This window comes from Amblyraja radiata, chromosome 33 (assembly GCF_010909765.2).
Source record: "Amblyraja radiata isolate CabotCenter1 chromosome 33, sAmbRad1.1.pri, whole genome shotgun sequence".
NCBI lineage: Eukaryota > Metazoa > Chordata > Chondrichthyes > Rajiformes > Rajidae > Amblyraja > Amblyraja radiata.
The window spans coordinates 14,248,691-14,274,154 of NC_045988.1; the positions used below are offsets into that span (position 1 = coordinate 14,248,691).

The following is a 25,464-nucleotide window of genomic DNA, read 5'->3' on the forward strand; positions in this document are numbered from 1 at the left end:
TACAATTGTAGTGGCATTCCAGTAAAAGAACACCCTTTCTGGGCTAATTAAGAATCTGGTTTCTGCTTCATAGAAATCGAAAATATGGTTCTCATGAGTTACCTGCTTCCGAAGTCACATCAGCCATCCTCGTTTTCTGGACAGAGAGTCCACTATAGATTTCTGTGGACCTCAGGACTTCTTGAAACACGTTATGCGGTTTAAATATTGTGTATTTCTTAAGTCTGGAAATTAGAAAGCAGTGACAAAAGTGAAAAAGACAAACAAACCATGAAGATTTAATTTGTAATCATAAGTTCGTTCGATCACAATAGTTTTGACCACAGTTGTTATGTTGGGAACTAAAATTACATATTGGGTAAAGCAAAAATAATGACAACTACTAAGTGTCTCTCGCCATGTAAAACATCGAGAGGTGCATAACAGGAGGGTTATTTGGAAAGACGTTTAACTTGGCAACAAGAGGCTTTGAGGCGTGTCATAAAAGGAAGAGAAGTGGATAGGTTTGATCAATGCTTAGAGTTAACAGTTAAGATAAATATCTAGTTTTCAGGTCAATAGGTAAAGTTTTATGTTTATGTTTAAGGTAAAACATGTACCCTAAATGGGAGACTCTAAAGTCCCTAATGAAGAATTCTATTTGAAATAATTCCATGTCTTTAATAAACTTCAAATAATTTCAGCAAAATCTAATTAATTTATTTAATTTATATTTAGAAAAGATTAGGTCATTTTTCCATTAAATATACACTCAGTCATGAGCTTGGAAAGTTGGTCTTCTGCAAGTAAATCTGCTGATAAAATTCCCCCATGCAATTTTAATATTTTTAAACCTGATAAAGATATTGATACATTGTGCCTTCAAAGCGTACATTCAGTGGATATAAATAATACCAAACAACATAGCTTCCTTTTTATTTGTCTTTAGATGGAAATAACATAATTTATGGCTCAGCAGATGCTCACAATCCTGTTCCAACTGGTGGAAGTGAGATGTACTGCATTTGTTCAAATGCACCCGATGATTGCCATTCCCAGACTTACCACTGCAACTTAGTGCCTTACAGAATGCAAGATTGTGAAACATACCACACTTTCAGGTTCCATGGTTATAAATTATACAGGAATGAAGGATGAAAATTAGGCAGGAAATGGAAATGTGGCAAGAGTTTCACCTGCCTGAGGTCTAAAATTAGATTCAGGACAAGTTAACTGGCAGGTCTCGGGTTTGGTGATTTAATCCTGAAAGATGGAGACATTTCTTTTAATGGGGTGTTGTAAATCTTTGGAGTAAATCTACCTCAGGGGGTTGTGGACTCTAAATCTTCCTGTCTATACCAGGGGGCAAGTAGGCAGGTAATTGGATAAGACCATAAAACACACCAAATTAGCCCATTTGGCCCATCGAGTTTGCTTCATCATTCATCCATGGCTAATCTATTTATTCTTCTCAGCCCCATTATCTTGCCTTCTCCCTGCAACCTTAGATGCCCTCGTTAATCAAGAACCTATCAATCTCCACTTTAAAAATACCCAATGACGGCCTGTGGCAATGAATTCCACAGATTCACGACCGTCTTCCTCAAGAAATTCCTCCTCATCTCCATTCTAAAGGTACGTCTCGGTTCTAGACTCTCCACACTACTGGAAACATCATGTCCACGTACACTCTTTCTAGGCCTTTCATTTTTCAGCAGGTTTCAATGAGATCCCCTCACATCTTTCTAAAGTCCCGCGAGAACAGGACCAGAGCTATTGAACCCTCCTCTTATATTAACCAAATCACCCTCGGGAAAATGGACAAGACCAGCCAAGATCTTATGGGAAGATTGAACATGTTTGAAGATCAGTATGATCCACTCCAGCTTTTGTTTTTTCTGAATAATTCTTGAATATTATAGTCATATTGCTAAGTTTTTACTGGGAGAGTGGCCTTTAAAACAATGAGATATTTGCATTTGAATCTGCCTGGAAACTTAAAAACAAAATTGTCAGAAGACACGTACCTTTCATTTAGAATTTCTTCCATAAACTTTGATTCAGGTGCAACTTTGATACGAATAAGATCATCAAAGATTGAATGAGCGAAAGGAAGTTGGTTAATTTTTTTCCGGATTTCAGAATCCTGAAAAGTGGAAACAGCACCACAGTTCACAAACTGTCTGCACAGTTTACACCCAAATAGTGCCCTCTATTCACACCCAAATAATGTCCACAGTCCACACCCAAATGATTCCCACAGTCCACACCTCAGCAATTCAGAACAGTTGTTCATAATCCACAGCCATACAATGACCTAGAAATTCAATTGCAAAGTGCTGATTTTTTTCAACATTACATGATTAAAAATGAGTTTCTCCCGGGGATGTAACATAGTATTGACATTTATGGACTATTTAGCATCACTCTGGAAAATTGACTATGCACTTTCTAGTGCAACTTTCGTGAGTATCAGATATGATTTTCACCTTAATCTCATAGCAAAGGATGCCATTTCCTAAGTAATCTGCCTTGGAGAGTTGCTGTGGAAATTGGCCCTTTTTGTGCACATTGCTGTGCTTGCCTGGGAGAAATGTATTTTAAACAAAATCTGAAAATCCTCAAAATATTCAGCAGATTATAACTTCTCAGGAGAAAGAAAAACAGATTCAGTGATTTTAGTCAACAACCATTCATCAGAGGTTTTCCATTGAAACAACAATATCTACTGTGTGTTTACCTAGGCGAGACCCTGCTGAGCTATTACTGCTATACCAACTTGTTCTATTTGATCTTATATGATTGTGCACGCCAGGTTGATAGCATTCGCCGAAACAGGGCGGACCACGTCAAGGTTGCAATCTCCCACCCCAATCAGGGTGGATGACAACGAACAACGAGAGAATGTAGTATAATGCAGAAATTGTTTTAAACTTGCGGAGCACCTAAGCATAATTAACATCAGGCTTTAATATGCAAGCAATTACAGCAATATAAACTATTTGTATGTGATGCTGACAAACAGAATATTTAGATGACAGAAATGGCATAACAATTGACATGTAGCAAACCCATGTTACAAAATGTAGGGTGGAATCACTGAATCTCCTCAAAGATAATCATTTGGAACATTTTATCGGATTCTAAATAAATATTGGAATATGTGCATAAAATACAAAGACCGTGGAAAAGAGCAACTATGGTTATTTGTACTTGGTTACATTGGACAAACAGACACAAACACTCATTCATTTGGGCATTTAAAAGAGCCATGTGCTTTAAATCAAATAGTAGTTCAAAGAATGGATGAAGATGCAGTATTACACAGGTCTTAAAAGGTGTATATAGAAATATATTAAAGAATCTGGAATTTATCTGACAATATGATTCATGAGAAAGTGGTAGATGTATTTCAAGAACAAAAGTTATTTTTTATTGCAGAGGAACATAATATATATATCATCACAATCCATGGTTTTAATTGAAGACTTGAAAATTGAGAGTACTGCAAATTGAGATGAGAAACAGGATATATATATATTGGTCTGTAAAAATAATTCAATCAACGAAGTTAAAGAGCAGCAACTTGAACACTCTTAAAGTATCATTTACTTCATGTTTCATTTCTGGTTCTTAGCTGCTCAATCGAAGTGGAGGCCAATAAAAAAAAACTACATCAGTGCTGTCACCAAAATGTGAAGTGTGGAAAGCAAGCAACATGAACTGCTGTAACATTGGCCAAACAAATTGATCTATTATAGAAGATAGACACAAAATGCTGGAGTAACTCAGCTGGACAGGCAGCATCTCTGGAGAGAAGGAATGGGTGACGTTATGGGTCGAGACCCTTCTTCATTTTGTGTGCATCTTTGGTGTAAACCAACACCTGCAGATCCTTCCTACACATTGATGGATGAGGGTGTTCTTTACTGGAGCTGGGGGAAGATGGCACTTAGCAAATCTTAAAAGATCTTAATAATTGAAGAAAATTGAATTTAACTACGATACTGACTAGTATCTGCCAAACAAACTAATAAGTAGTTCAAAAGACACAAAGTGCTGGAGTAATTTAGCGGGACAGACAGCATCCCTGGAGAAAGTGGATAGGTGACAATCTGTGTCTTCAGACTTGCGTGGAATAAATAGTTCAGTATTGGTTTTAAGTTATTTCAGTGATTTAGAATCAGATTACTCATTCTTGATAGAAATACTATTTTTTTGATGAATACTTCAGATTAATAAAACTACACTAAGTTTTAGCTCCTGAATATATACGTAGATGAACATGTTTTAATGTAAGGGGATTAATAATGCAAATATGTTGCCAATTTGTTCTGGACTTTGCTTTTGAGATTACACAAACCAATGTCACCATGGTGGAAATGTGCACCATGTATTTATTTCAGAAAAATAAAGCAATTTATTCTCAGGTTTGCTAATTGTGCCCATTATGGAAATTTTATTCAAGGAAATTAAAATATTTAATCGCTTCCACGAGGGTACAGAATATTAATAAGTTATTGTTTCATATGTTTGATTAAAGGAGTCCTATCACAGGCTAAACATTGAGACTATTACCAATATTCCAGTGTTTTGGTCCTCATCTGCCACAGGAAAAGTGGTGTCACAGACCATGAAGAACAGGGTGGTTGCCAGAGTGGAAACTGCATGATCAAACTCCTCAGTGAAGACAGGGTGATCATCGTGTATTTGGATCCCTGGAAGGAGAGGTAGATTTTAAGGTACTTGTAAAATTACACAAAAAGATACAACTGCCAGTTTAAAACTAATAGAATGATTTGGTCTATCAAATAATTCCTAAAGTGGAGCACGTAACATATCATTTGATCTACTATGTTACACTCTTGTACTTAGTATGTTTGTGCTAATGAATAGCAGGATTTATCACTGAACTGTATGCAAAAAGGAATTTCATTGTAGTTACGTACACGTGACAATGAAGTGCCATTGAAACACAAGGTGCTGGAGAATTCTGACAAACAAAGTAGCTAACTTACCAGTTTTAAAATGTGCCATTATGTGCAGAATAAAAACAATAAACCTTCCTGCATTGTTGAGCCAAGTTGACTTGATGTACAGTATCCTTTTGTTAGCATCATAGTAAAATCCCTTGTTGTATGACCTATTTTGGCAGCAGGTAGCTTGTTCATTGGGAACACTGTCGGCCATGAGAAGGGTTAAAGGATTGTGGTTACAGCTACTGTAGAGTAGGTGGACGATAGAACACCCATATTGGTAGATCACAAAGTGGCGTGGGCTCAGGTTGCCCAGATCAGTTGGAATGAGTCGCTCATCATTCAATGGAACGAGATATGGTAGATTATCACAGCGTCCTATAAATAGAAACATAATGTTAAGTACCACGAGGCAATCAGGGGGTAAGAATGGATTCACGCAATGAATATGTCAGAGGTTTTGAAACTATGCTATCAATCCAGTAGTTGTGGTTAATTCTATGAGAAATGACTGTTGGATTCTATCTGTCAACTTCCTCTGTCCAAGTAACTTAAAGTTACGAGTTGGAGAGCTTTCAGTCAGAGGGGGAAATTGTGGAAGCCAGTTTCAGGCAAGAAAGGTTCCTCATCCCATTTATTTAGAGATTGGCTCTATACCACACAAAAGCAGGTAGCTTTGTTAAGAAATGTACTTGGAGAGAACAGGCAACCGAAAGTTTAAAAATTATACCAATCACAAACAAATATCACAATAAAGGTGAATACATATGGCCAGTATGAGACAAAATTAGTTGTCTCTGACCAATAATTGTACAATTAAACTAATCTCATTTTAATTGAGATTTTATTTAATACATACATGAGGCATTAATTCAATAGTAATTTCTCAATTTGTATTGGAGTGACGAGTTTGCCTAATATCCGCACCCTACCTGCATTGATGTCATGCTGAGGATTTATTAATGTTTGTTTAATTTCTTCAAGTCTTTTCAGAAGAGGAGAGGATAGTAGGATCTCAGTTAGCTTCTCATTGTAAGCAGAGGTTGAAGCTGGCATTGACACCACTTCTGCATAAACAAAACACATAGATATAATGACATGCATCATTTCTGATGTTTCTCTTACACATTTCTCAGAGCACATCCACAGCATCACACTCTATAGTTAGTTGGCAATACACACGCAGATGCTATGATATGAAATCAACAGCACACAAGGTTGTCAGTTCAAATCTTCAGGACAGAAATTTGCCAAACCAGCTAAAATGACCAGAAGGTGTCGTTGCCATTACGTCCCTATTGCTTGGCTAATGTTAATGAAGAAAGTGATTTGGAATTGCTACCTTGTCTGGTGCACAGGCAAATTCAGTCCTACACAGTCAGTGTTGGAAGGAACTGCACATGCAAGTTTATTCCAAAGATAGACACAAGATGCTGGAGTAACTGAGTGGGTCAGGCAGCATCTCTGTAGAAAGGGAACAGGTGATGCTTCGGGTAGAGTCTGGGGACAGGTCTCAACCCGAAAACATCACCTATTCCTTTTCTCCAGAGATGTGCTTGATGCGTTGAGTTACTCCAGCACTTTGAGTCTAAGTCACACAGTCATGCTTTCCTCAGAATGAATAAACAAGGAACTGCAGATACTGGTTTACACAAAAGGGCACAAAGTGCTGGAGTAATTCTGTCTGAAGAAGGGTCCTGGTCTGAAACATCATCATGATGTCCAGAGATATTGCTTGACCCGCTGAGTTACTCCAGCACCTTGTGTAGTTTTAAGCTTTCATCAGGGTTGCTCTCACCCTCCTATTGCATCTTCTCTGGAAGTATGATCTTAACATGGATTGTGCACAGGCCAGAGTTCCCACAGCACTCGAGATGAAATTCAAACTGTGCAGCCATGGTGTCATTGTGAATATGTCTAGCTTCTTGAATGACTCACCACAACCAGGAATGGCCACAACAAGGATTAATTCTTGAGCAAAAGAAGGAGAAAAGTCCCGACCCTAGATGGCACCTGTTCATTTCTTTCCACGGATGATGCTTCACCCAATGAGATCCTCCAGCAGTTTATTTTTGCTCAAGAGTCCAGAATCTACAGTTTCTTATGTCTCTCGGTTTAACTCTTGACCTATTCTATTAACCAGGTCTGCCAGGAAGTCTGTGGGTGTGTTTTAGTTTCAGAACTTTGAGATGCGGAGGGATCTAGACATCCAATGGCATGAACTGCAAAATACCACAGCAAGTAATGAGAAAAGCTAACAGAACACTGACAGTTATTGCCAAGGCAACTGAGTACAACAGTAGGAAGGTAAAGGAAAGACCCAAAGTGTTGGAGTAACTCAGCAGGTCAGGCAGCAGCAACCCTGGAGAACATGGACAGGTGACGTTTTAGGTCGGGACCCTGTGCCCCAAAAGGTGACGGTTAGGGTCCTGACCCGAAAAGTCACCTGTCCATGTTCTCTAGGGATGCTGCCTGACCAACTGTGTTACTCCAGCATTTTTTGTCTTTCATTGGTAAACCAGCAATTGCAGATCCTTGTTTCTACATTTTGAATGCTTCAGTTAAGTAGGACACTTGTGAAACAGGGAAAATCTGTGAACTTCAGAAGGTTGTGGCGGCCAAATTGCTAAAGATATTAAAGAATGAGACAGACAAATTTCTGGACAAAAAAAATGTAAACTATTGTGGGGTTTGAGCTGATAGATCAGCCATGATGATATCAAATGGCAAAGCAAATTCAAGTGTCCAAATTTATGTTTTATGTTTCCTATTTCTAAAGAGGCAAAGATGTAACTGGTGTTCAGTGACTACCTGCATGTGCTCTTGTGTGTGGGCACGAGGCTGGTACACACTTGGGCTTGGCAATATAAATCATTCTGATGTAATCAGAACAACCAGGATGAATGGTTTGGAGAGCTAAATAAACTTTTGGAGAATCAAGGCCATTCAGTCAGCAGCTCCCTGATCTCTGCTTTTATGCCAGATGTTGCCACCTGGTGTACTGTTTAATAATATGTTGATAGCTTTGCGGCTATTTTTACTACAACACCCAGCCATTGATGTTGAAAAATGTTTTAGGGTTTCGGACTCACCGTTTGTCAAGGATAATTCTGTTCCTTGTTTCTGAACAGTGCTTAATTTTAATGCACTGTCAAAGACACACCGTCCAACATGGTTCACGAGCTGTAGAGAAAATAACAAAATGCAGAAGTTAATTCGCTTTATGGTTAAGATGAAAGGAAGGCTGGCAGCCATATATCAACTAGTGAATTCTTTTTAAATTACAAATTGCTTCACACCTAATGAATTGCTGCATAAATGCACGGTCTACCCTTTTTATTACGGACCTCTTAATAACAGATTTTCATGACAGCAGATAGTCTGCCCGCACACTAATCAGACACCACTTTTTCTTTAAAAATACGACTGTGTTACACTGCGGGGGTCACTGAAATGGACAAGCAATTACTTCTATCGATACTTGCACAATGATACTCTATTAATGTAACAAACAGCCGTTAGTATTTTTTAACTTGCACTACCAGAAAAACATTATAAACAGTTAAAAAGCACTTTGTATTTGTAAACAACTCATGGAGTGACGTTATGTGGCTGGAGCGAATCCATTTCTCGGTTATAGCAGATAATCAGCAATAATGGACACTCCCCCCCCATTTGTTGCATTGTATTTCTGTTTTATGACACTTTGGTCCTTTGAACATTTATTACCTTTGGATCTATCTTATCTTGAGTGGACGTAGCCAAACCACCTGGATATCCAAATCGTTTGTGTGCCTTTTCAATTATTTCTCCAGAAATAGTAATGTGTCCAGAGTTGATTTTACAAACCAAGGTGTGTAGATGACAAAATAGTTCCTCAAGTCGCTGCCTGTCTCCTCCTCCTGAAAAGCAAACATGGAGAGTTATAGATGTTAATAAATATTTGGCACAGTGACAATGTTGTATGACAAGGCTGGTACTGTGAAGGGCACAATGTGTTAGAGTAACTCAGCAAGTCAGAAAGCCTTCCAGAAGAACCCACGCCTTTCCCAACTGCACGTTGTCTTGTTTTCTCGGTGTTATATGGTGCTAATTTGCTCAAGTATTTACATTAGACTGTTAATTGTATCATCTATTTTCGCTTGTAAATTACACTTCTGATTGAATTTGTAGATTGGCTGTAATTTACATTTTGAGCTTAATTACTATTCTACCTTTTGATTAATGCATGTAATAGTGATATTAGATTGATCATAACTCATATTGCTGAAATTCAAGTTATAAATTCCAGTGGTTATTATTTATATGAAGCAATTACGCTTCATGAACAGCTAGATAAAACGTGGGTCCTCCAAACCTCCTACCTTTTAGTAAAGGCTTCCAACAAGGTAAAAAAAAAAATCTTGCCGTCCCCTAACGACCCCCCTCATGATCTGTCTGGTCACCACTCTGCCTCCTCTGCTCCAAAAAAACAAGCTTAACCTATCATATCTCTTCTTCTAAGTGAAATGGTTCAAACCAGGCAACAACCTAGCGAAAAACAGTGATGGGCTCTTGATCCTATTTCCTTCATTTACCAGTTATCTTATCTCAACTAACTCCCCCCACCCCCCCCCTCCCCCCCACACCACCCCGAACAATGCGAGACAGAATTCCCTTGGACCTCACCTTTCACCACATCAATCACTGCATCCACAACGTCAACCAATGTCATTTCTGCCAGCTGTAATGTGACACCACCACCAGTCGCATCTTCCTCTCCTCATTTTTCTGCTCTCTGCAAGGACCACCCTCTCCATGAGTCCTTGATTCTTTCATCCCTAGCTACTAACCCCTTGGCCTGTACCCTAGCATTTTCACTTGAAACTGTATGTGCTGAAGTACCTTTCCCTACACTCTCTGACCACCATCCAAGGAGCCTAACAGCCCTTCACAAGTCAGACAAGTATTCACATGCCCCTCCTTTAACTTCATCAACTATATTCAGTGCTCTCTATGTGGACTCCTCTATATCAATGAGACCAAATGTAGGCTAGGCGCCTGCTTTGCAGAACGTAAGGAACGTGAGATAGCAATTTTTTTTTCCTTTTCGCAATACTGGGCTTTTGAGCTGGCTGCTATTGGTACAATGGATATATTTGTTACCTTTCATTGTGTCCAGAGGTTCATTATTAGTGGTGGTTGTGGTTTCCAACTTGTCTACTGTTACCCATTTTCCTTCTATACTTGGGAATTCGTAAGGATTTAAACATTCTAACATATCCTAAAGTAAAAAAGAAACATTTTTGGAAGATTTAGAATCTAAAATTCAATAGAATTTGCAACTATTCTTGAATGACATCAGAAAGCCTATCTTCACACAAAGGGTAATGGAAAACCCATGTCTCTTGAATTTCCGAGTGAAAATTCTAGGAAATTGACAAGTATTTTTCTGGAAAAATATATCAAGGGATATGAAGTAAAAGGAACATGAATTATAAATCAAACAAAACCTGAATGAAGTTGAGAAGTATAACTAGACTAGAACCAAGTAGTTGTCTTTCTACCCTGTAATTTGGTGGCAGTGAATGGGTAAAGAAGGATAGTTATGGTTAGGGATTGTCAAGGGAGGGGCAAAGAGCCTCAGGACATTTTGGTGTGGGACAGAGATGTGGAGAGATAAGTTGCCCAAATTGAACTTGAGACATCCGCGGTCAGGAAATTATCAAAGTCAGTGAGGACATCAGAAGTGTCATGGATGGAAGTGAAAAGAGATTGAACAATGAGAGAAGGAATAGGAAGCAACTGGACTAAGACAGGGTTAAATAATTGATCCATTAGAGTTTGTTCTGCTTGTGGATCTGAGTGTGAAGTAGAAGTGAGTTGTGAATGACCTGAAAACTGAATAGGAGATGAATGATAAAAACTACAGGGATGATTTCACATCAGAGTTGAGTGGGATTGAATAGAAGAGGTCTCCATTCTCTCAAGTCATTTTGGGCTCATAAAGGTGGATGATGAGATGTTACCCTTGGATGGAGAATCTTGAACTAGGGGAACAAGCTCTAGATAATGATAAGATTTGACGTTAAGATCAGGAGGAATTTCTTCATTTAGGGGCTGTCACGTCATGAAATTCTCTGATGTTCAAATCAATGAGCACATCAAACAAGACTGAGACTGATAACATTTGTGATCTGGGGAAATTAACAAATATGCAGAATTGTGATTAATCAGCGACCATCTTGTAGAAGGGTGGGTCAGGTTTGAGCAGCTGTATGCCTAATCCATCTCTTATATCATGATCTTACCTATCAACACTCAACGTTTCAGCATCAGCTATGATTTTTGAACTGTAATATAATGTAATAACTGAATTATTTCAGACTTTTAATAACAATATGTATTATTACTGTGGAGGTTATCATGCAAGATTTTTGACCTTATTTTTAAAATTCTATACTTAAAAAAAAGAAGCATTTTGAACCTTTAGCTCCTGCATCTGAAGGCTGATATGTCGATAAAATGCCTGCAGGTCACTCTTCTGTTTATTCAGCTGAGAAGCAAGGTGTAGGTTCTGGTCCTCCAGTTTATCAAACAAGGTGCGGACACTAAAATCCTCCAGTTCAATCTCCTGTGCTCTTTTAGCTGTTAAAACATAAAACCTGCAAAATACCTGTTCTTGTACATTAATTAACAGTTGACTATATAATGCAGTAATGTTTTCAATCTTTACAGGTGCTGAATTCTGATATTTGTTCCCTTCCCAAGTTAATTCACTACCAATAAAACAAAAATAATAATGGCATACAAAATGTACAATTCAGTACTGCCCTTAATGTCCTCCAGTTGCTCCAAACCTTCAGTCCGGCAGAATGCTGTAACTCTGGGACATAGGTAAATATAGGGGTGAGTTTGGTCAAGAATTTAGAAACGTGATCTAATATTTGACTTTTTTTTTTAAATGTGAAAAGTGTACATGAAAGCAATAGGGTAAATCTTGTGAATGATCATATAGCTGCTAAATTTGTATAAGATAATTATAAACAGTTGAATAAGAGGTGGGAATTAATAAGCTTTGGCTTCTTCCTGCTCCTTTTCGGACACATACAATTTCATATATTTATAGATATTGTTTATGACACTTTATAAATATTCTTGTTTTGTTTTTTGTATGCTGTTATACTTGCTTTTTATTCTTTTATTCTGTTCGAAATAAAGAATTAATAAAAAAAAGAAAAAAAGAAAAAAAAGCAGGACAACAGTTTGACACTTCAATGATCAATTCACTTGAATACAACTGAGGTTTTCCTGATATCCCTTACACAGCGAATAAAATCTTAAGTTATCACTGTGTTTACTCCCTTCGCAGATTGGAGATGACAAATGTGATTTATGATCCAGGATTAAATTCTGAAACTTGGTTAAATATGGCACTGTCGACAGTGGGAGAACTCAGGCCATTTTGGAGGTGGATCAATATGGAACTGCATGGATGCAGAGAGACTTTATCTGGAATCAGTTGGAGTTTTGTGATGGGATCATCTCCAATACCGAGCAGTGACAAACTCATGGCATTCAGTATGAAGAGCGTAATCTCCCAGTTCTGCAGAACCTTCTCTGAGAGCTTGGTGAACGTCAGCCCTCTGATCTTTTCATCTACGTTACTCCAGCACTTTGTGTTTTCTTTTGTAAACCAGCATCTGCAGTTCCTTGCTTCTGAAGATCTGAACCCACTGGTGACGCTAAATCCTACGAATTTTTATTTTCGTAAAAATATTCTTACAAACAGAAGTACTGTTAAATAAATGAGCTGCTATATAAATAGGTGAAATTGATAGAAAATATGCCGATAATAGTCGTAAGGCATCCTATTAATATAAGAAGGCTGGAGAGTAGCTACTTTGTTTTTACCTATTATGTGGGTTGACTCTTCTGTTTCTGATCCTTCTCCAGCACCTCGGGGTCCAAGAGCTTCATAGAAATCCAAGCTAAGAGAAAATATTACGTGTTGTCACCGAACTGATTTAACGCACAAACCACAAGGAAATCTACAGTCCCACAGCTCCAGTGGCCCGAGTTTGATCCTGGCCTGTATGGAATTCTCCTTGTCAACGTCTATTGCCCCTGAGTGTTTCTGTTTCCTCCCACACCTCAAAAAATGTGTGGGCAGCTAGGTTAATTGGCCACTATAGATAGCACCTAGTGTTCAGATGAGAGGTGGATTGTGGAAGAGTTAGAATCATGGAGTTATACAGCATAGAAACAGGCCCTTTGGTTGAACTTGTCCATGCCAGCCAAGTTGTCTTCCTGAGCTGCTCCCGTTTGCCTACATGCGGCCTATATCCTTCTGAGCCTTTATCATCCATGTACCTGTAAGAATGTCTTTCAAACATTGTATTTCTTCCCATCTCTACAGCTTTCTCTAGCAACTGGTTTCATATACCCAATATCCTCTGTGTGATGTATTTGCCCCCAGGTCCCTTTTAATTTTTTCCCCTCTTCCCTTAAATCTATGGCTTCTAACTTTAGACTTCCCTATCCTGGGAAATAAACTGTGATCATCCACTATATCCATGCCCATCATGATTTTGTATACCCCTTTAAGGCTAACTGCTCTGCTCCAGGGAAATAAAAACTCACTGCCTAACCAATTTTTACTTATAACTCAAGTCCTCCAGTACTGTAACATCCTTGTGAATCTGTTCAGCACCCTTTCTCAATTAATGGGACATCTTGGTTGCAACGGGCAAGGTGGGCCAAAGGGCCTGATTCCATGCTGTGCGACTATAACTCTAGGAAACAGGCATTTGGTCTGATGGAAAGGCCCTGTCAATAGTTCCATCAATAGCCATCTTTGGTAGTGAAACAAAGAGAATTTCTCAGATGGAGGAAGCACACTACAATAGCCAAGGTTATGCTGCATTAGGGAACCAACATACTGTACAACTGTGCCAACATTTACCAAAGGCATTCACAAACCAGGAAATGTTATGACATTACTTTGCTACTCAAAGGACTGAATATTTTAGCTGCCACAAAGAGCTTCCTAGATAAATATATTTCCTTAAGTGTCAAAGAAAATCATAGGACCACATCGTAAAACAAGGGATGATCTTTGTGGATTTAACCTCATTATCGGAACTGTGTGGTGCTAGTTTTTGATTAGTAGAAGCTTTACTGATTCAGCTACCTCTTGCTTACCTATCTTTCATTATGACATATCCAGGTGGGATGTAAGGTTCCCCCAAACTGCGCCATTTTGGTTTCCACTTCTGCATGGGATTTAATGAAGACTGGTCAGGCTTCAACATCAGGGCTGCCACTGTGAACATTGCAGTCATCACAGCCAGGACACTAAGAGTTCCTGAAGTAAACACCAGGAAACATATATTAACATTCCTGTTTCTCAATTATATAAATCAACTATATAAAGATTTAAGGACTGAAACGAAAAATGCAAGTTATCATAAAGCATTGATCAAACTCAATAATATGTATATGATTATTATATCATGTAAAAATATTGCATGCTAAATGAATATTCCATGTGCAACATCGTCTTTTTAAGACATAAAGGTCATTTGTGAAAAATAGTTTAATATTAACAGTGGCACAGTGGTAGAGTTGCTGCCTTACAGCGCCGGAGTCCCGGCTTCGATCCCGACTACAGGTGCTGCTTGTACGGAGTTTGTACATTCTCCCCGTGACCCGCGTGGGTTTTCTCCGAGATCTTTGGTTTTTCCCACACTCCAAAGACGTACAGATATTTAGGTTAATTGGCTTGGTGCATGTGCAAAATTTGTCCCAAGTGTGTGTAGGGTAGTGTTCTCTAGTTTTCATAAAACATAGGATTCATGTGTAAAAATTGAAATTCTTGCTTTCCAATAGAAACTACTGCAAGGTAGTAGCCTTTAAGGTCACGCACTCCCCGTGGTGATCTACATAATTGCTACAGTTTGTAAATTTCTCAGGTTCACTCCAAGATTAATTGTGCTGGACTGAATCCAGTCATTTACTAGCATGGTTTGTTATGTAGATGGGCAATCAAGGGACTGATTGTACGTGTGTGAGAGATGCGTATTGAAAGAAGTAAATATCAATTAAATCTCAATTCTATCATAGGTGAGAAGGCTTTAAAGTTTCTTGCTTATAATTTAACTCCATTGCTGGACTGTTATCTCGATCACTGGAACTCATCCTCTCTCACCACTTATAGATGTGATTTTTGTTGCTGTAAGTAGGATTATAATTGTGGTGGAATGATCCGAGTAAATGTATCAACATGTTGGCTCATTGTGTTCTGGGGATTGTCAAGTCTTTTCAGAATGGCCACAATTTCTTAAGTTAATAAAAATCCCGAGTTGAGTTGAATGGGTGGTGAATCTGTGGAATACTTTGCCACAGAAGGCCTTGGAGGCCATCAATGGGAATTTTTAAGTCAGAAATCGATAGATTCTTGTGTAGGAAGGGATTGCAGGTGATGATTTAAACCGAAGATAGACACCAAAAGCTGGAGTAACTCAGCGGGACAAGCAGCATCTCTGGACTCAGACTGCTTAAAGCAGGATGTCTATGTTAAATCTTGACCCAGGGAACTGACTGGGGTTTCAGACTACGTTTTGAAACTCTATCAGTTACCTCATATTTTATGGATTACTTCGAAGAGGAATTATTTTTTACATTACAAAATTAGAGCAATAGGACATAAAATGCTGGAGTAACTCAACAGGTCAGGCAGCATCGCTGAAGAACATGGATAGGTGGCATTTCCAGTCAGGGCTCTTCTTCAGACTCTCCTCGAATTAGGATTAGAATTCTGAAGAAGTTGAAAGGAGCTGAAACGTTGCCTATCCATGTTCTCTGGAAATATTGCCTCACCCGCTAAGTTACTGCAGCACCTTTTATCCTTCTTTGTAAACCAGCACCGACAGCTCCTTGCCTCTACTCTAAAGCTAGAACAATGTTTACCTGTAATGAAGACCCAGTCTGGAGTCAGGTTGAGATTTTGTCGTTTTAGAATTCCATGTCTCAACAGTTGGAAGGGAGAGGATGGCTGGACAGATAGAGCAGCGTCACATTCCGCACTAAACCTGCTGACACATACAATCAGTGTGCGCTCAGCTTCTGCATTATCATGAAAGACGAACTTCCCAGGTTCCATGAAAGCATGTGCAAATCTAGTATAAAGGAAAATAGTGTTATTCCAGCTATATTTATGATAATGTTTCAGACGCAGGGGTCAGCCTTTCAGCCACTTCTGCCTGCACTCCCTGTCAGGCAGGGTATGACTGACACATTAACAGCTCTAATTACATGAACCAACCACAAATTCTTAGATTCCATCAACATCTAAAAAATCATCAATTTTTTTACATTTCATATACATTACAACAGAGACTCCAGAGTCCTCATAGATAGAGAATTCCAACATTCCACTACCCCCCCTCCCCCCCTGTGAAAAAAATATTTTTGGATGGCCAAACACCTACATGGAGACTATGACTAGACATCCAGCAACCAGCCAAGTAAAACATTCTTGTGTCTATTCTGTTAAGCCCCATAAAAAATTTTAACGACATCTCATTGGCTCAATTCACCTTTATCGTAAAACCCATCTCAGCAATCAATCTGATGAAGCCACAGGACAGTCCCATTGTTGCAAGTGTACCCTTCCTTAGGTAGGGAGCCCCGACCTGCATACCATATTTCAAGTGCAATCATACTGGGGCTTGATATAACGGTGGTAAAATATCTATGAAGTGCTACATTTTATTACACAAAGTCCAAGTGAGTTAGTGATGGTGTATGATGTCAAATTTACTGCTGAGCAAATTCTCTGGCACTGTAAAAAATTACTGAAGTGACTTATAATTCCAATAAATATTTCAGAACAATGGATTTAAAAATAAAAATAACTTAAATCTATAATATCTTGGCCTCTACCTTAATCTTGTGTACATTTCATCTTTAGTCAGTGTTCTATGAAATATGATTAGAACTCTGGTTTGCTGTTAACAACAAATGATTCTCAGTTAATTTAGCATGATGTCTTCATGGATGCTGGACACCAAGAATTCTTTGAATGAAATTATATTAAAGAAGGGGCATGGTGGTGCAGCAGTAGAGTTGCAGCGCCAGGGACGTGGGTTCGATCCTGACTACGGGTGCTGTCTGTACGGATTTTGTACATTCTCTCTGTAACTGCATGGGTTTTCTCCAAGATCTTCGTTTTCATCCCACACAAAGACGCAAAGGTTTGTAGGTTAATTGGCTTGGGTTTGTATACTTCGTATAAGTGTAAATTGTCCTTAGTATGTGCCGGTTAGCGTTAATATGTTGGGATCACTGGTCAGTGTGGACTCGGTGGACCAAAGGGCCTGTTTCCGTGCCGTATCTCTACAACTAAACTAAAAAAAAGGGAAGACCATGCAGGAGAGATTGGAGTAGGAATAAGAGAAACAAGGGGAGAGAGAGTGGATGGTTCGAGTGATAGTGAAGAGTGGATGTGAGTGAAAACACAAATGTGCACCCATGCCAGAGAATGCATTTGAATGTCTGTTAGTTTTAGAAGGTAATTATCATAACCAGGATACTCCCTGCTGTGGCATCAGGTCTATAATTGTGCTACTTCGCCAGAGTTTAGAGCTTAAGAATGGAAACTACTTTCTGACAGGCAGTAAATAAAACACTTTATTGTACAATTATCAATAAAGGACAAACACACAAGGTTACAGATATGGAATATGGTCACCTGGTGATGTTGACATTAGTTTCTCTGATAAAATAATCCAACTTCCTGAAGGATCCAAAATCCCACTCTGAATTTGTGTTGAACAGGTGGTCTTTTTGGTAAACAGGGTAGTGACCCAAACTTCGATCTGACAAAGAGGATTCAAGAAAGACTGCTTATTATGAAAGATATGGCCAGTCCAAAGTAGTTAACTGAATGTAAATAGGACCTCAATATCATATTAATGAAAGGCCAAAGTAAGTTTCTATTTGTAGTTTAAACATATTCTGCTCTGGTTCACCAACCTGCACTTCAACCAGAAATACATAATGTGTGTGTTGCTAGGAGACCTATTCATGCAATATTGTTGCATATTTTATATTTCTCTAAAATCTTCTTACAATATAGATGGTCCATTGAGTCTATGCCACTTTCAGAACATTCTTATCAATTCCCCATCTATTTTCTGTGACCCTGTTCTCTCCCTATGCCCGTCAACACTCTCTCCCTCACCAATTTATCTGCCACTCTCCTATTTAAACGGGCAAACTCCCATAGCCAATTAATCTACCCGCACATCTTCGAGGTGTGGGTGGAAACCCATCCAGTCATTTGGGGAACATGCAAACTGCACATTGACAGTGCTCGAGGTCAGGATTGAACCTGGCTTGCTGCATCTCTGGAAAACCCATGTACTCCAGAGATGCTGCCTGATCTGCTGAGTTACTCCAGCACTTTGTGTCCTTTTGTGTATTAATGAACACCTGCAGTTCCTTGTTTCTACATGGATACTCACTGCTTTGGTGGATGTTGAGCTTGAAGAGGATCAAGTCATTTGGTGTTAGGCAGACAATGGGGTTTGGAATTTTGTGAACTCCTCTATGCAACTCGGTGAGAGTGGTCCTTTGCACGTGTCCTCGTGTTTTTGGTCGATGCTGTAGATGTCCAACTATTTCAGGCTGCTCCGTCTCTGCACAGGTAAAGATGAAAGACAATGTTTAAGAATGGATTGTAATCGCACTGATGAAATACACATAAAGGATTATTTGTTGATCAAATTAGATTTTAAACTAGGCTTTGAATGCATAACAAATAAACAATGTTCAGGCTGCCTGCAACACTTACTAATGAGGTACTGAGGTACACATCAAATGCACACTTGTTAATTCATACCCAAAAGACTGATCTTACAGAGCGGCAAGGTCAGCTAAAAGGCAAAACACTGTACATCAGTAGAGCCTTGTGTGCAGAACTGTAGAACAGGCTCTTGCTTAAATCAGCTACAAAAACCAACAACCAGAAAAGGCACACGCCCAGTTGTCCAGTTACCAAGAATGCTTCTCCAAGTTACTCACGTGCTGGAACATTCAAAGATGATTAAAGATCATACAAGTACAACAAATTTATGGTCCATTGTAAGAATTCACATTCAGTAGATGAGCAGGGCCAAAAAATGATCAGTGGAACTTTGTAGTAAACTTGAGACTTCTGAAATTGCGCAGAACTTCTCACATTTCACAGCAAGCTGTCACCCATTAATAGGCAGGCTGTTAACATTAAATCAAATCTCTTTTGCATTGCCGAATAAACCAAAATAATCCTAATTTTAGCCATAACTGGACCATTCATTTAAATTAAATAAAATGCAAACCCATCGGACAGGGAGATTGCAATAAAGCAAAGGACTATCATACAGTTAATGCACCAGACTAGCTTCACCTAATGTTGTCTGATTAAATTTAATAAGGTTCTCCAATGTTTAATTCATCAAACTGGACAATTAAAAGCTTTAAGGTCATAATTCATTCTTGGTTGGAATGATACATTACCAACGAGAGAGCAGGCTATTCTAGACTGGGTATTGAGTAATGAGGAAGGGTTAGTTAGCAGTCTTGTTGTGCATGGCCCCTTGGGCAAGAGTGACCATAATATGGTTGAGTTCTTCATTAGGATGGAGAGTGACATTGTTAATTCAGAAACAAGGGTCCTGAACTTAAAGAAAGGTGACTTTGAGGGTATGAGACGTGAATTGGCCAAGATAGACTGGCAAATTATTCTCAAAGGGTTGACGGTGGATATGCAATGGAAGGCATTTAAAAACTGCATGGATGAACTACAAAAATTGTTCATCCCAGTTTGGCAAAAGAATAAATCAGGGAAGGTAGTGCATCCGTGGATAACAAGGGAAATCAGGAATAGTATCAAAATAAAAGACGAAGCGTACAAATTAGCCAGAAAAAGCAGCCTACCAGAGGACTGGGAGAAATTCAGAGTCCAGCAGAGGAGGACAAAAGGGTTAATTAGGAAAGGGAAAATAGATTATGAAAGGAAACAGGCAGGGAACATAAAAACTGACTGCAAAAGTTTTTATAGATATGTGAAGAGGAAAAGATTAGTTAAAACAAATGTAAGTCCCTTGCAGTCAGAAACAGGTGGATTGATCATGGGGAACAAGGACATGGCAGACCAGATTGAATAACTACTTTGGTTCTGTCTACACTAAGGAAGACATAAATAATCTGCCGGAAATAGCAAGGGACCGGGGGTTAAATGAGATGGAGGAACTGAGTGAAATCCAGGTTAGCTGGGAAGTGATGTTAGGTAAATTGAATGGATTAAAGACCGATAAATCCCCAGGGCCAGATAAGTTGCATCCCAGACTACTTAAGGAAGTAGCCGCAGAAATAGTGGATGCATTAGTGATTATTTTTCAAAACTCTTTAGATTCTGGAGTAGTTCCTGAGTACTGGAGGGTAGTTAATGTAACCCACTTTTTAAAAAGGGAGGGAGAGAGAAAACGGGGAATTACAGACCAGTTAGTCAAACATCGGTGGTGGGGAAAATTCTGGAGTCAGTTATTAAAGATGGGATAGCAGCACATTTGGAAAGTGGTGAATTCATTGGACAAAGTCAGCATGGATTTATGAAAGGTAAACCATGTCTGACGAATCTTATAGAATTTTTCGAGGATGTAACTAGTAGAGTGGATAAGGGAGAACCAGTGGATGTGTTATATCTGGACTTTCAGAAGGCTTTCGACAAGGTCCCACATAAGAGATTAGTATACAAACTTAAAGCACACGGTATTGGGGGTTCAGTATTGATGTGGATAGAGAACTGGCTGGCAGACAGGAAGCAAAGAGTAGGAGTAAACGGGTCCTTTTCAGAATGGCAGGCAGTGACTAGTGGGATACCGCAAGGCTCAGTGCTAGGACCCCAGCTATTTACAATATATATTAATGATCTGGATGAGGGAATTGAATGCAACATCTCCATGTTTGCAGATGACATGAAGCTGGGGGGCAGTGTTAGCTGTGAGGAGGATGCTAGGAGGCTGCAAGGTGACTTGGATTGGTTGGGTGAGTGGGCAAATGCAGTATAATGTGGATAAATGTGAGGTTATCCACTTTGGTGGCAAAAACAGGAAAGTAGACTATTATCTGAATGGTGGCCGATTAGGAAAAGGGGAGATGCAACGAGACCTGGGTGTCATGGTACACCAGTCATTAAAAGTAGGAATGCAGGTGCAGCAGGCAGTGAAGAAAGCAAATGGTATGTTAGCATTCATAGCAAAAGGATTTGAGTATAAGAGCAGGGAGGTTCTACTGCAGTTGTACAGGGTCTTGGTGAGACCACACCTGGAGTATTGCGTACAGTTTTGGTCTCCTAATCTGAGGAAAGACATTCTTGCCATAGAGGGAGTACATATAGGACTTCATAGGACTTTCATATGAAGAAAGACTGGATAGACTCTGCTTGTACACGCTAGAATTTATAAGATTGAGGGGGGGATCTTATAGAAACGTACAAAATTCTTAAGCGGTTGGACAGGCTAGATGCAGGAAGCTTATTCCCGATGTTGGGGAAGTCCAGAACTAGGGGTCAAAGTTTAAGTATAAGAAGGAAGTCTTTTAGGACTGAGATGAGAAAATCATTTTTTACACAGAGAGTGGTGAATCTGTGGAATTCTCTGCCACAGAAGGTAGTTGAGGCCAGTTCTTTGGCTATATTTAAGAGGGAGTTAGATGTGGCCCTTGTGGCTAAAGGGATCAGGGGGTATGGAGAGAAGGCAGGGATGGGATACTGAGTTGGATGATCAGCCATGATCATATCGAATGGCGGTGCAGGCTCAAAGGGCCGAATGGCCTACTCCTGCACCTATTTTCTATGTTTCTATGTTTCTATTACAATGTAATCTCCCATGAGTTGCATTGAACTGAGAGCAAGCTTATGAATAATGATCATTATAGTAGATACGACAAAGGCATTTAGGTGGCTTTTGGATCTGCAAGTGGATATACATGGAATGCAGAGGGATGGATCATGTGCAGGCAGAAGAGAGTAGTTCAACGGCATTATGTTCAGTGTAGACATTGTGAGATAAAGGGTCAGTTTCTGGGCTGCACTGTTCTATGTTCTATATCAGCTTTCTCCTCCTTGGCTATTTTCCTTGGTCTGATTCTTTTGATCAGCATCTCTAAATAACGTGACCAATCATGCTAGTAACCCTTTTATTTCACTATGGACTGATCAGATGGGTTGTACTGATGGCAAAACATTTTGTCCTTTAGACATCTCACTTGAAAACCTAGCTTATCCTCTGTACTAGTAGTGTCTTTCATTTATTTTAAAAACACATTTTCTTTACTCAAAGCCCAAGTGATTATGAAGATAATTAACATGTATTAATAGATCAATTGGGATTGCTCAATGTTGGAGAGATAACTTGCAAAATCCAATGGACAATTACCTTCACCTAGTGTTCATGGCCTGTAACTGCAGACACCTAATACACAGACATCTGGTGATAGAACTGTTTGCACAAACGGTTTCAATATATAATATTGGCAGAGTTATCATGATCATAGGGAGTAAATTTTATGAATATATATACCCATATTTTTATGTAACTGTAGCAGCGCACTCTGGTGTTTGAAAAGATGCTTAAACAGATCTATAAAAATTATGCTTAAAAAGATCTATAAAACAAGTAAATTACTTAAATTGTGCAAAGATGTTTCATTTTATCAGTCAGTGACATTTAAAAGATTTTCCTGTTACACTATAGACAAACTGTAATAGTTGGTTTGGAATAATTGTTATGAAATTCTTGCTGAAGCCACAGTAAATTTTTTTGTATGTTCTCTGCATCTCTGATTGTTGCATTCGACCATTATCAGTCACATTCCAGTCTGCTTATGCTTCAGTTACTGACCTGCGAGGAACTCCTCAACTGCATTCTTTCCTGACAAAATCCAACCAAAAATTCCAGCAGGCTCAAAGTGGATGAACTGGACTCTCACACTGTCTTCAAGTTTACTGTGTTCATCTGGCCCAAGCACTTTCGCCACAACCTGAGAACGTAAAACACATCAAGAACGCTTGCCAAGGCAAAAAGTTACTAGATTAAATGCGTACCATTTTTAGTTTAATTTCTCTTTTTATTTTAACTTTCGTTAACCAGGAAATCTGCAGTTGATTGAATTATCATGTTCATTCACTTGACTGCTCATTAGAAATCTATTTCTAGTCGGGTGCAATAATCGCAAAATGCACCCTGGAAAGAAAGATCTAATCTCCTGTCAAATATTACTAGATAATTGCTATTACCTTCTGGGATCCTGTCTGGTACCCGTGTACAATTCTATAAAAATAGAGCAATAACTCAGAAGGCACCAGTTTGTTTATACATGCTTTGTAAAGATGAAGTCTTACTAACGGCAAAGTGCAAGGGCATGGAAGAATTGATGCTAGAGGGAGCAGTAAGATTATATTTTTATTGTCTCACCCACTCTTTCTGGTCCTTGGCCATTCCATTTTGAACGGTTAAAACAAGTTTTCCATTCGTTCGGGTACCTGCAGAAATATTCAGCGTTCTAGCCACACAAACTCTGTCACAGAGCTCCTCAGCAGAGATGTAATTATTACAATGACATCTGGAATGTAAGAGAAAGCTTGTGCATTAAAATTCCAGATGGAATATAAATCCATGACTTAAGCTTTGACAACAAAAAGTACATAAATTGATAGTAATCTGTGTTCAGTTTTCTTTTCTCTACCATCTCCTTTCTTCGAAAAGTATGCAAGAACTTAATGGATGAGATCTTATGACAGCTAAATACTCTCCTGTGCTTTATCCAAAGTTCATGCTCAAAGCTCCAGCCTTGACCACATGCTTAATTTCCAGAAAGAGTGATTGGATGGTTTGTCTACCTCAAACTGATTTCCCCCATTCCGCAGTTCAACACAACCAGAACCAATTGCAGTTCAATAATTTCCGTGGCAAAGATCAGCCAATTTAAGGTTCCTGACCTGAAACATCACCTGTCTAATCCATCCATAAATGATGCCTGACCGCCTCCAGCACTTTGTGTTTTGCAATCTAAATAGCTGTTTCATTCACTGAATAATTGGAGTCACTGATGTCTCTTTTAGTCACCATTGCAAGAATCCATCCAGAACTATTATACTGTCTTCAGATGCTTAAAATTATTCTATGATCATTACTCTCATAACACTTACCATTTCACCAAAGGGAACAAATGGCTTGTCAGTTTATTCGAAACATGGGAATGAATGAGTTTTGTTAGCCAAAGGTACTTGGGGATGTCTTTGTAGTTAAGATGTAAAAACCAGGATTCTCATTGAACAGATCAGGTTCAGAGAGCTGTGGTTCTTTCTAAATAAATAAGTACATTCAACTCAAGGGGATCCTCGCCAGAGCCTTTGATAATTGGTCAATGCTCTTTAGTGCAGCTAATCCATTCTGACGCTAGCAATCAGGCAGAAAATGATTCTCCTCCTCCCACCCCATGAGTTGCATGTTTATCATGCAATACAGATCTGAATAAACCGATAGCTTTAGTCAATCACAAGTAGTTTATTTGAAATAACCATGCAGGGCGGCACAGCGGTAGAGTTGCTGCCTAATGCCCCTGTCCCACTTAGGAAACCTGAACGAAAACCTCTGGAGACTTTGCGTCCCACCCAAGGTTTCCGTGCGGTTCCCGGAGGTCGCAGGTGGTTGCCGGAGGTTGCAGGTAGTGGAAGCAGGTTGGGAGACTGACAAAAACCTCTGGGAACCGCACGGAAACCTTGCGTGGGGCGCAAAGTCTCCAGAGGTTTCCGTTCAGGTTTCCGAAGTGGGACAGGGGCATTACAGAGCTTGCAGCGGCAGGGACCCGGGTTCGAACCCGACTACGGGTGCTGTCTGTACGGAGTTTGTACGTTCTCCCCATGACCATGTGGATTTTCTCCGAGATCTTTGGTTTCCTCCCACATTCCAAAGATGCACAGGTATGCAGGCTAATTGGCTTGGTGTATGTGTAAAAAAATGTCCCTAGTGTGTGTAGGATAATATTAATATTCAAGGATTGCTGGTCGATGTGGCCTCGGTGGGCCGAAGGGCCTGTTTCCTCACTGTAAATCTAAACTAAACCAAACTAGTAGCATTTCTTTTGACCTTTGCAATTAAGTATGAAAGGCAAGAAACCCTCCATTGAGGTCACGCCTGTTTTAAAGTGATGTGGTAGGTGCTTTGTGCAGAAGGCAGAATAGAGAATCTTGAAATAAATGCCATTCATTTTACATGATTCACTTGGGAATTAGACAGAGGGTTTATATTTAGCATGAACATGGGTCTAATTAATGAACGAGTCAAGCTCCTGCAGCTACCCTGCATATATTCAGGTCAGGCAGCATTTGTGGGGAAAATCTTATCATGCAGAGCAAGGAAGATAGGGAGGAGAATGAAACAGAAGGTCTGATGTAAGGCAGAAGGGATTGAAGGGCAAATGT

General features: G+C 39.3%; 1 protein-coding gene across 1 annotated transcript; it reads right to left on the reverse strand.

The window, feature by feature from the left end:
* Window positions 1-8,400: 8,400 nt before the first annotated feature.
* Window positions 8,401-23,479, reverse strand: LOC116991175. The gene is made up of 11 exons (XM_033049544.1): window positions 23,456-23,479; window positions 22,883-23,021; window positions 18,464-18,637; window positions 17,689-17,815; window positions 15,906-16,114; window positions 14,139-14,301; window positions 12,849-12,925; window positions 11,422-11,582; window positions 10,101-10,218; window positions 8,685-8,857; window positions 8,401-8,451 (listed from the first exon to the last, which is right to left on the reverse strand). Exons 1-11 carry the CDS (start codon window positions 23,477-23,479, stop codon window positions 8,401-8,403), a joined length of 1,416 nt encoding a protein of 471 aa, XP_032905435.1.
* Between the last annotated feature and the right edge of the window lie 1,985 nt (window positions 23,480-25,464).